Below are 13,277 nucleotides of genomic sequence, written 5' to 3'. Positions count from 1 at the left end.
TCGCCATCTACCTAATACCTCCATCTCCCCATCTACTAACTCCCCTACTCTGTTTTTAACATACTTATTCCCCTATAATTTTTGCACTCTTTTATCCCCTTTGCCTTTATACAAAGAAACTATGCATGCTCTATGCGAATCCCTAGGTACTTTACCTTCTTCCATACATTTATTAAATAATAGCACCAACCACTCCAAAACTATATCCCCACCTGCTTTCAACATTTCTATCTTTATCTCATCAATCCCAGCTGCTTTGCCCCCTTTCATTTTTCCCACTGCCTCACGAACTTCCCCCACACTCACAACTGGCTCTTCCTCACTCCTACAAGATGTTATTCCTCCTTGCCCTATACACGAAATCACAGCTTCCCTATCTTCATCAACACTTAACAGTTCCTAAAAATATTCCCTTCATTTTCCCGATACCTCTAACTCTCCATTTAATAACTCTCCTCTCCTATTTTTAACTGTCAAATCCATTTGTTCCCTAGGCTTCCTCAACTTATTAAGCTCACTCCAAAACTTTTTCTTATTTTCTACAAAATTTGTTGATAACATCTCACCCACTCTCTCATTTGCTCTCTTTTTTCACTGCTTCACCACTCTCGCAACCTCTGTATCTTTTCATTTACTCTTCCCTCCTTGCATTACTTCTACTTTGTGAAAACCTCTCATATGCTAACTTTTTCTCCCTTACTACTCTCTTTACATCATCATTCCACCTATCGCTCTTCTTCCCTCCCGCACCCACTTTCCTGTAACCACAAACTTCTGCTGAACACTCTAACACAACATTCTTAAACCTACCCCATACATCTTCAACCCCATTCCCTATACTCTCACTAGCCCATCTATCCTCCAATAGTTGTTCATATCTTACCCTAACTGCCTCCTTTTTTAGTTTATACACCTTCACCTCTCTCTTACTTGCTGCTTCTATTTTCCTTGTATCCCATCTACCTTTTACTCTCACGGTAGCTACAACTAAAAAGTGATATGATATATCTGTGGCCCCTCTATAAACATGTACATTCTGAAGTCTACTCAACAGTCTTATCTACCAATACATAGTCCAACAAACATAATATTCATAATTATGTGCATAATATTCACAATTTTACTGGTCATGCTACGTATACAGGACATAGGGTACAGAGCTTAAACTCTTTCTTGAGAGCTGCAACAAGGAGCAGGTACAGGTAGGCTATCACTAATCCGGCAGTCAGTTATCCGGTTCCATCAGTAATCCGGCACTAATTTCGGCTAGCACAATTTCAAATTTCATCATAATACTGACTCAGAAATTGTACAGATAATTGTAAATCTACAGCAGCAAGCCAGTGGAGGAGAAAGTGATGAAAATGAGGAAGATGTATCAGAAAGAGTCTTTATTGATAGGTTAATTAAGTGTATTCTAACCTAACCACTCTGTGATCTGGCAAACTCACTAATCCGGCACACTACATGTCCCAGTGATGCCGGTTTAGTGATGGCCGACCTGTATTGTATATAAATTTATTAAACACTAATACCTTTAACAGGACAACGATTGTGAACGACGTTGAATCACAACTGAGTGGAAATGTTGATCTGACCAACATAGCCTTGCTGGTGGTAGCAGCAACAATCTACTCTCATGAGGAAAACTATGAGGCAGCACTCAGAGTTCTTAACCAGTCTGATGCACTTGAATGGTAAATGTGGCACTTAATAAAATGTTCTATTAAGTCAGTAGCAGTTTATGTTTCTTAAACAAAAGATTTCAAGATAAGAAGCATATAATAACCAGTGAAATTACTTGCGTTTAAAAATTTCTGTTTTATTGTTGTTCTACTCCTCAGTCGAGCCCTGATAGTTCAGACATACTTGAAGATGGAACGTGTGGATGCTGCTCGGAAGGAACTGAAGACTTTACAGGAGAAAGATGATGATGCTACACTGACCCAAATGGCACAAGCCTGGACCCACATAGCCACGGTTAGTGTGAAGTGTGTCTCATAGTTTACAGAAGTGACAAGCCTGGACCCATATAACCACTTGTCTCTCTTTCTGTCTCTCTGTTTGTGTCTCTGTCTCAGAGTCACTCATGAGCCAACAGGTATTACACATGTTGCAGAATAGTCACGTCTGACTCCTGAACAAGTGAAAATGCGTGTTACTTGCCAGTCATGCTTATTATGCCTTATATGTACAAGCACAGTATAGCACTTTGTCTGAATTTTTTGGGTTATTCTAGGTAATTTACATTATGTATAATTGTATTTATGTGTACTTGTGAGATACAGACAGAGATAGACAGAGACAGACAGATGGAGATAGAGACAGCCAAAGTCAATCAGCCAGCCTGCTGAACATGTATTACACATTCCAGAATTGTTTCTCTTTACTTAGGGCATAGGTTATAGGACATTAATTTACCTCTTCAAACAGGTGTAGTGTCTGACGTGGTACTCTATCTAAAGTCTTACTAAAATCCAAATAAACAATATCGAATTCTTTATCATGATCAATGGCCTCAAAAGCCTTACTGAAGAAAGTTAATAAATTAGTTAGGCAGGAACGGCCCCTGGTGAATCCATGTTGAGTATCATTAATCAAATTATGCCTATCGAGATGGCTTCTTATATTATCAGCTATAATTGACTGTAGTAATTTGCCTACAATTGAGGTTAGGCTTTTTTTTTTTTTTTTTTTTTTTTTTTTTTTTTTTTTTTTTTTTTTTTTTAACAAGTCGGCCGTCTCCCACCGAGGCAGGGTGACCCAAAAAGAAAGAAAATCCCCAAAAAGAAAATACTTTCATCATCATTCAACACTTTCACCTCACTCACACATAATCACTGTTTTTGCAGAGGTGCTCAGAACACAACAGTTTAGAAGCATATATGTATAAAGATACACAACATATCCCTCCAAACTGCTAATATCCCGAAATCCCTCCTTTAGAGTGCAGGCATTGTACTTCCCATTTCCAGGACTCAAGTTTGGCTATATAAAAATAACCGGTTTCCCTGAATCCCTTCACTAAATATTACCCTGCTCACACTCCAACAGATCGTCAGGTTCCAAATACCATTCATCTCCATTCACTCCTATCGAACACGCTCATGCACGCCTGCTGGAAGTCAAAGCCCCTTGCCCATAAAACCTCCCTTACACCTTCCATCCAACCTTTTCGAGGATGACCCCTACCCCGTCTTCCTTCTCCTACAGATTTAAATGCTCTCCATGTCATTCTACTTTGATCCATTCTCTCTAAATGACCAAACCACCTCAGCAACCCCTCTTCAGCCCTTTGACTAATACTTTTATTAATTCCACACCTTCTCCTAATTTCCACACTCGAATTTTCTGCATAATATTTACACCACACATTGCCCTTAGACAGGACATCTCCACTGCCTCCAACCGTCTCCTCGCTGCTGCATTCACAACCCAAGCTTCACACCCATATAAGAGTGTTGGTACTACTATACTTTCATACATTCCCTTCTTTGCCTCCATAGATAACGTTTTTTGACTCCACATATACCTCAACGCACCACTCACCTTTTTTTCCTCATCAATTCTATGATTAACCTCATCCTTCATAAATCCATCCGCCGACACTTCAACTCCCAAGTATCTGAAAACATTCACTTCTTCCATACTCCTCCTCCCCAATTTGATATCCAGTTTTTCTTTATCTAAATCATTTGATACCCTCATCACCTTACTCTTTTCTATGTTCACTTTCAACTTTCTGTTTTTACACACACTCCCAAACTCATCCACTAACCTTTGCAATTTTTCTTTAGAATCTCCCATAAGCACAGTATCATCAGCAAAAAGTAACTGTGTCAATTCCCATTTTGTATTTGATTCCCCATAATTTAATCCTACCCCTCTCCCAAACACCCTAGCATTTACTTCTTTTACAACCCCATCTATAAATATATTAAACAACCATGGTGACATTACACATCCCTGTCTAAGACCTACTCTTACTGGGTTAACACTCAATGTGTGCAATATTAAAAAAATCTGGGACCACTTAGTACCTTATGGGAGCATGAGTTCAATTGAGCACCAGCTAGAGCAAACCAGGGATTCAATGATGTCATGTCGCATTAACACTCCCATTTTAAGAAGAAAGTGATGTTGACTCTGAGTTTAGTGACTTTGAGATGGATGTGTCCACAATTGGTCAAGAAAATGTCAAAAACCTTGACAATAACCCATATGCAACATCCTCTAGTAATATGCCTACAATTGAGGTTAGGCTTATTGGGCGGTAATTTGACGGTAATGACATGTCCCCTGCTTTAAAAATAGGAATTACATTAGCCGGGGACAAGTCGTTACCGTCAAATTACCGCCCAAGAAGCCTAACCTCAATTGTAGGTATATTACTAGAGGATGTAGCATATGGGTTATTGTCAAGGTTTTTGACATTTTCTTGACCAATTGTGGACACATCCATCTCAAAGTCACTAAACTCAGAGTCAACATCACTTTCTTCTTAAAATGGGAGTGTTAATGCGACATGACATCATTGAATCCCTGGTTTGCTCTAGCTGGTGCTCAATTGAACTCATGCTCCCATAAGGTACTAAGTGGTCCCAGATTTTTTTAATATTGCACACACTGAGTGTTAACCCTTTGACTGTTTTGGTCGTACATATACGTCTTATGAGCCAGTGTTTTGGATGTGTATATACTCAACAATTTTTGCAAAAAAAAAAAAAAAAAAAAAAAAAAAAAAAAATAATAATAAGTTTTTGCAGCTTTAAATCAAGCAGGAGAAAGCTGGTAGGCCCACATGTGAGAGAATGGGTCTGTGTGGTCATTGTGCACCATATAAAAAAATCCTGCAGCACGCAGTGCATAATGAGAAACAAAAACTGACCGTTTTTTTGGGGATTAAAATGCCGACTTTGAGGTGTATTTTCGTATAGTATTTATTGTTGTATTCTCGTTTTCATGGTCTCATGTGATAGAAAGGAAAATATATTACAGAAATAGAGATGATTTTGATTAGTTTCACGATGAAAACGACCTTGAAATTGAGCTCAAATTAACAGAAATGTTCGATTTTTACCAATGTTCAAGAGTAAGCAAATCACACCACATGTCCAATACACATCAACTGGGGAGTCTAATTTTCTTTCACTAGTGCTTTGATATTATTTATACCATTTTTACAATAATGCAGTAGTTTGCATAACAGTAAATCTTCTATTTTTTGTATGAATAAAAAGTCAAAATAGAAAGCAATAGTAATATAAGAGGGGCCTAGGGACATATGACTAATGAACAGAGGATATGTTATTTTAGTGCCAAGAATGTCTACATTGTTTATTCTGGACCCTATTTTGAAATTGGCATCTTTTTTAATTTGCGTGAAATTGGCCAAATTGCCAATTTCTGACCACTTTATTGGGTAGTTCAAATCGGTAAATTGGCAGTTTCTTGTACTCAATTGATAGAAAAAATGGAGTTCTAAAGAAATAGCTATGAGTTTGGTCAACTGGAACAATGGAATTGGCCAAAAATAAAGCTCAAAGTCGGCGAAATTGCCGATGCATATATGTTGCCGAGACCGCTAACTTCGTAGGAGCGTAATTCCGTGAGTTTTCGATCAGATTTCATACTTTTGGTGTCATTACCATCGGGAAAAGATTCTCTATCATTTCACAAGAAAAATTAATTTGTTTTTTTTTCCCAAAATTTTTCGACATAGAATGACAGTTTCAGAAAGGGGCTTGCGACAGTCAAAGGGTTAAGACCCATTCTATGCTGACCAGGCATCTTAGGCCACATGTCAAATTTGGAGGCAGGAAAAATAAAACGTTGATCTACGTTTGGAGCACTAGTGATAACAACTTAGATCTACAGTTGGACAGTTAAAGGGTTAACCCTTTCTGGGTCAGTCTCATGAAATTATAGTTTTGAAGCCAGGGTTGGTCTCATGAAACTGCCAAAATTCTGGCAGCTTCCAATCTTGCAGGAGAACACTGGTAGGCCTACATATGAGAGAGTGGGTCTGCATGGTGAGTGTGCACAGTATAAAAAGAATCCTGCAGCATGCAGTGAAAAATGAGAATAAAAAAATGGCAACCCTGGTTTTGGTGTAAAGCAGCGACTTTGTGTTGTATTTTCATGTGGTTTTTATGGTTGTATTCTCAGTTTCTTGGTCTCATTTGTTAGAATGGAAGATATATTACAGAAATGGAGATGAAATTGAGCTCAAAGTAGCAGAAATGTTTGATTTTTGCCAATGTTCAAGAAAACATTCAACGTAGAATGACTACAGTAATACATAGCGTTAAAAATCTTCTGTATGAAGAAAGATTGAAGACCCTTAAACTACATTCACTTCTAAGGTGAAGAATGAAGAGAGACATGATCGAAGTGTATAAGTGGAAGATGAGTATTAACCCTTTCAGGGTCCAAGGCCCAAATCTGGAGTCACACACCAGTGTCCAAGAATTTTCAAAAAAAAAATTTGTTATTTTTTCTTATGAAATCGTAGAGAATCTTTTTGTGAAGGTAATAAAACAAAAAGTACGAAATTTGGTGGAAAATTGACGAAATTATGCTCTCGCGAATTTTGATGTGTCAGCGATATTTACGAATCGGCGATTTTGCCGACTTTGACTCCCATTTTAGGCCAATTACATTATTCCAATCAACCAAATTCTTAGCTATTTCACTAGTTTTACTTCTATTCTATCGATTGAGCACAAGAAATCGCCAAGTCAACTGTTTCAACTACAAAATAAAGTGATCGGAAATTGTTAATTTGGCCAATTTAACACAAAGTTCAAAATATTCCAATTTCAAAATAGGGTCCAGAATGAACAATGTAGGCATTCCTGGCACTAAACTAACATTTCCTCTGTTCATTAGTTATGTTTTGAGGCTTTACAAATAAATTCCATTTTGATTTTTTATTCACATAATGAATTTTTATTCACACCAAAAAATAGAAGATTTACTGTTATGCAATACTGTAATAATTGTATAAATATCATCACCATATTTGTGAATGTATATTAGACCCACCAGCTGACGTGTATTAGACGTGTGAGGTCGCTTGTTTACTCTTGAATATCGGCAAAAATTTAACATTTCTGCTACTTTGAGCTCAGTTTCAAGCCATTTCCAATGCTAAAACCAATCAAAATCATCTCTATTTCTGTAATATGTCTTCCATTCTATCGAATGAGACCAAGAAATCGCAAATACAACTATAAAAAACATACGAAAAAACACTGCAAAGTTGCTGTTTTAATCGAAAAATCATGATTTCATTTTTTTTCTCTCATTATACACAGTGTGCTGCAGGATCTGTTTTATGTGGTGCACACATACCACATAGATGTATTCTCTCATATCTAGGCCCAAATGTACCACTCACAGTTTATCAGAGTGAGCTGAGCTCATGGCGTAGATCTACGGTTTGGACCCTGAACATAAAGCCGTAGATCTACGAGACGGACCCTGAAAGGGTTAACAAAGGGGATATAAATAAGGTTTTGAGGATATCCCTCCAAGAGAGAACCCACAATAATGGATTCAAATTAGATAAGTTTAGATTTAGGAAGGATATAGGAAAGTACTGGTTTGGTAATAGGATAGTTAATGAGTGAAATGGTCTGCCTAGTAGGGTTATCGAAGCTAAAAACCTTGGGTAGTTTCAAATTTAGGTTGGATAAGTACATGAGTGAGAGGGGTTGGATCTGAGTGGGACTTGCACATGAGTAAATAGAATTGTCGAAGCTTATTGCTTGGGTAGTGTTTATTCCGTTAGTGGGTTGGATTTGTGAAGGACTTGCCCAGTATGGGCCAACAGGCCTGCTGCAGTGTTCCTGCTTTCTTATGTTTTTAAACAAAGCACATTGATCTTTCACTACATGTCAACTGGCCGGTCTGATATGCACTCATGAATGCGCTGGCATTATTTATACAATTACAGTGAACTCCCAGTTATTGTAATTAATCGGTTCCAGAGAGTGTGACCGAAACCAAATTTGATGATATGCAAATTCATTTTCCCCATTAGAAATAATGTAAATCCAATTAATCTGTTCCAGACACCGAAAAGTATTAACAAAAATTATTTTTTATAGATTAAATATAGATTTACATACAGAAAAAATGAGTCATCAAATATACAACAATAATATCACTCATACCTTTATTGAAGACTCTTGTTGGTGTATGGGAGATGGGAGGAGGGGAGAGGGTTAGGGTGATGTTCCTCCACAAATGTTTGCACCTTACTCCACTTTGCACAAATGTCCTTAATCTCTGAAGAAGGCATTTTCTTCCCTCCCTCTCCCTCCTCCTCTGAAGCAATTTCCTCAGCTGGTGTACATAAGAACATAAGAAAGCAGGAACACTGCAGCAGGCCTGTTGGCCCATACAAGGCAGGTCCTTCACAAACCATCCCACTAATAGAATCGTATTTGCCCAACCCAATTTTCAATGCTTCCCAAACAATAAGCTTTGATAAAAACATAAGAATGGAGGAACACTGCGGAAGGCCTACTGGCCCATACAAAGCAGGTCCTTATCAAAACAGCCCCTACCCAAAGCTACCCAAGAATATCCTCCCATGGAAATAAATGGTATACAATACCGACACAATGGAAATATAAACACACATGCAGTATAATGTGATCCTTTATTGACAACGTTTCGCCCACACAGTGGGCTTTTTCAAGTCACAAACAGATCTACCTGGGTGGAAGGTATGCGAGTATTTATAGTCAGGTTAAGAATGCTGGGTCAGGTGGAGAATGATGCATGTGATGATCTACTGAGTGGGGTTAGAGAGTCTAAAATCTTGGGTAGCTTGGAAGAGAGATTGGATAAGTATATGAGTAGACCTTCTGCAGTGTTCCTCCATTCCTATGTTCTTATGTGGGATAGTGATGAAGAAGTTTCTTGGCAAGTGGTTCAGCTATGTTATAGAAGCCATTGTTCTGGTTGAAGTTGTCGGATATAGAGATAAGCGATGATTCCAGGATTCTTCGGTATTGAGTGTTGTCTTCTCTGGTGATAAGTCTTGAGTTTCTCAAGACTTATCACCTATCGACTATAAATACTCACGTACCTTCCACCCAGGTAGATCTGTTTGTAACTTGAGAAAGCCCACTTGTGTCGGTGAAACGTTGTCAATAAAGGATCACATTATACTGCATATGTGTTTATATTTCCAATATCCTCCCGTACCCAGCGACACCAATCAAACCCAGCCCCTCCCACTCATATATTTGTCCAAACTTTTTAAAGCTGCCCAAGGTCCTAGCCTCGATCACCCTACTTGGAAGATTGTTCCACGCATCCACAACTCTGTTCGAAAACCAGTACTTACCTTTGCCTTTTCAAAATCTAAATTTATCCAACTTAAATCCATTATTTCTGGTTCTTATCTGGTTTGACACTCTCAATACTTTATTAATATCACCTTTGTTAATGCCCATCATTCACTTATACACTTCAGTGATATCTCCCCTCATTCTATGTCTCTCCAGAGAGTGGAGATTCAAGGCTCTAAGTCTATCTTCATATGGGAGATTCCTTACACAGTAAATCATTTTAGTCATTCTTTTCTGTATGTTCTCCAATGAGTCTATATCCATCCTGTAGTAAGGAGACCAAAACTGAGTGGCATAATCTAAATGAGGCCTCACTAGTGATGTACAGAGCTGTAAAATAACTTTTGGACTTGTGTTACTTATACTTCTTGAGATAAATCCTAGTACATAATCTGTTAGCCTTGTTGTGCACACTTAGGCATTGCTGTCTTGGCTTTAGATTTCTGCTTACGAAGAATGAATCATACGGCTTATCTTTGTATCATCAGCAAATCTGATCATGTCACTTGTAATTCCTTCATCAAGGTCATTAACCCTTAAACGGTCCAAACGTATATATACGTCCACGCACGTAGCGCCCCAAACGTGTATATACGTTTTCTTTGTCATTCATTCAACATTACCGTATTAAGCCTGAGTCACCTGGACATGAGAGAATGGGTGTGCGCACTCACTGTGTGCCATATTAAAATAATTGGGGATGCCTGGGTACCATATGCTCTTTTTTCCTTTTAAAAGAAAAGATTGTTTTTTCCTCAAAAAAGTTGGGGCGCTACGCGAGTGAACATATATATACGTTTGGACCGTTTAAGGGTTAATGTAAATTATGAACAACAAGTCCCACTCAAATCAAATCATGTGTGTGGGGAAGTACCCTGTCTGGTGTGTGTGGCAGTACTCTGGCTGGTGTGTTTGTTCTTGAAGTCTATCGTGTTTATTGCCTTCTTTACCAAAGGGCTGGCACTGGAGCTTTCTTTTGGTCCATGGTGGTTTATTTAGTGGTTGCAAGCACTAAAACGAATGGAATATTACGAAATGTATCATATGAATGCGTGAGATTGTACTCACTGGCTGATAAACAATGGCACACTGACTGTAAATGGTGTGTCTGGCCACTCGGAGGCCTTTGGGATAAATGACTATTACCGAGCTAAATGACTATCACCGAGCCAATATTCTGATGAAAAACGTTACGATTACTGAATATTACGAAATCCGACAACTACGATGTCTTTGGGTCCACTGTATTACCATTATGCAGTAGCTCGAATAACGGTAAATCTTCTATTTTTTGTGTGAATAAAAGCTCAAAATGAAAAGCAAGCATAATATAAGAGGGGCCTGGAAACATGACTAATGAACAGAGAAAATGTTGTTTTACAACAATAATATTAAGTTTATTTTAGCCTGATGCATGTTTGTACAATGGAGTGTAACAATTTGGTGAACATACCTAAAGCCCCTTTACATGCAGAGCATTTTGGGCAAGCTTAAAACTAACTTAAGATTAATAAGGCAATAACAGTGCTGTAATTTTATATATGGTCGTTAGGCGAGTTACAGTAAATAGAAGAAAATTAAATATTTAACTAGTTCACGCTTATATGGCTTTAGTAAGTTCGGTAGAGATAATTACAGTTTTGATATAGTACAGTGGACCCCCGGATAACGATATTATTTCAATCCAGAAGTATGTTTGGGTGCCGTTATAGACCGAATTTGTTCCCATAAGAGATATTGTGAATTAGATTAGTCCGTTTCAGACCCCCAAAAATACACCTACAAAAGCACTTACAAAAATACACTTACATAATTGGTCGAGTTGGGAGCTGATCGTTATGCGGGGGTCCACTGTACATAAAAAATACAGTATTACAATGTCTACATTATTTATTCTGAACCCTTTTTTGAAATTGGTCTTTCTTGAATTTTATGTGAAATTGGCCAAATTAGTAATTTCTGATCACTTTATTGGGTAGTTGAAATAGGTAAATGAGCAGTTTCTTGTACTCAGTGAATAGAATAAAAGGAGTTCTAGCTAAGCAGCTGAGTTTGGCCGACTGGAACAATGGAATTGGCCCAAAATAGGGCTCAAAGTGGGTGAAATCGCCGATGTGTAAATATCACCGGACCGCTAACTTTGTGAGTGTATTTCTGTAAGTCTTCCATCAAAGTTTGTGCTTTTGGTTTCATTACCTTTGGAAAAAGATTCTCTACTGTTTCAAAAGAAATTTTTTTTTTCTTTAAATTCTTTGACCCTGGGAGCAAGTTCACAAGCGGGGGTCTCGACCCTCAATGGGTTAAGCCAGTACTTAGCTATTTTGCTAGTATGCCCTCCATTCTATCAATTTGGTACAAGAAACTGCCTATTCAACTACCCTATAATTGGCACAGAAGTTGAAGATTGAGACACTTATGCAACATATGGGAATCTTTATTAAGGAAACATTTTGCCACACAGTGGCTTCATCAGTCCAATTCAAAGTAAAAATGGGTTAGGAGAGGAGGAGTTTGAGTTAATCAGTCCTTTAGCCTGGAATCGATGTGTTCAGTCCATCACCCTTGTAGAAAAAGTCCATCTACAAGAGTGATGGACTGAACACATTGATTCCAAGCTGAGGGACTGATTACCTCAAACTCCTCCTCTCCTAACCCATTTTTACTTTGTATTGGACTGATGAAGCCACTGTGTGGCAAAATGTTTCCTTAATAAAGATTCCCATATGTTGCATAAGTGTCTCAATCTTCAACTTGTCGGTTTTCAAAACCATTTGGCACAGAAGTTGCTAATTTAGCCAGATTTGCACAGAATTAAAAAAAAAGTCCACTTTAAAATCAGAGTCCAAAATTAATACTGTAGGCATTTCATCCTTAGACTAAATCAACCTTTCCTCTGTTCATTAACCCCTTTGCAGTCTGTGCTGTAGTACTATGGGTTTGAGGTCATTGTCTATGTCTTAGTACTACACCATGAGCTCAGCTCACTTAGATAAGCTGTGAGTGGTAAATTTGGGCCTAGAAAGACTGGACACACATGAGTTAGGAATGCTGGGATGGTGGGGGGTGGAGTCGGGGAGTGGTAGGGGATGGTGAGGGGTGGTAGGGGAGGGCTCCCTGGCTGCTCTACAACAAGGTGGCAGCTTGAGCAACAGAATTTTTTTTTTCCTTCCCACAAACTGAACCATGTTAAATTAATTATATAACATGTTACATAAAATTGTGCAGCAATTCTTCAATGGCAGTATACTGTATTATTATAATAACAATAGAGCTCAGTTCCCTAAATTAATAATAACAATAATAATCATAATAAAAATAATAATAATAATATAATACCACTACTAATAAATTATTATTATAATGATAGAGCTTCAGTTCCCTAAATTAATAATAATAATAATAATAGAGCTTCGGTTCCTTAATAATAATAATATTATTATTATTATTATTATTATTATTATAATGATAGAGCTTCAGTTCCCTAAATAATAATAAATTATTATAATGATAGAGCTTCAGTTCTCTAAATTAATAATAATTATTATAATAATGATAGAGCTTCGGTTCTCTAAATTAATAATAATAATAATGCATAATACATACGAAATAATAATTCAGATTGCTTCTGTTAGTTGGTACAGCTGATCAGCAGTAAACATGTTTACATCCCTGTGGGGGGCAGTTCTCTCATGCTTGTTTGCATTTTTTTACAGACATTTGGTCCCCTCATGGAAGGTTCCTTGATGTTGGTGAGGGGCTCTTGATTTAGGGAATTGGAACTGTGCTCCAGTTCCCCGAATTAAGCCTGAATGCCTTCCACATCCCCACCCCCCCGGGCGCTGTATAATCCTACGGGTTTAGCGCTTCCCCTTTGATTATAATAATAATAATACAGACATTTGGCCAAAC

The 13,277-nt window shown here is 37.8% G+C and overlaps 1 protein-coding gene across 1 annotated transcript in view; it reads left to right on the top strand.

Moving 5' to 3' along the window:
* epsilonCOP (coatomer subunit epsilon) overlaps nucleotides 1-13,277 on the top strand; it is an 88,397-nt gene that overhangs the window by 13,661 nt on the left and 61,459 nt on the right. Inside the window, exons 4-5 of the mRNA XM_070091632.1 lie at nucleotides 1,545-1,697; nucleotides 1,845-1,980. Coding sequence (XP_069947733.1) covers nucleotides 1,545-1,697; nucleotides 1,845-1,980 — 289 coding nt within the window. The remainder of the gene's footprint in view (nucleotides 1-1,544; nucleotides 1,698-1,844; nucleotides 1,981-13,277) is intronic.

The sequence above is a fragment of the Cherax quadricarinatus genome, chromosome 36, assembly GCF_038502225.1.
Source record: "Cherax quadricarinatus isolate ZL_2023a chromosome 36, ASM3850222v1, whole genome shotgun sequence".
Lineage (NCBI taxonomy): Eukaryota > Metazoa > Arthropoda > Malacostraca > Decapoda > Parastacidae > Cherax > Cherax quadricarinatus.
This window is presented reverse-complemented; position numbering and strand designations above follow the sequence as displayed.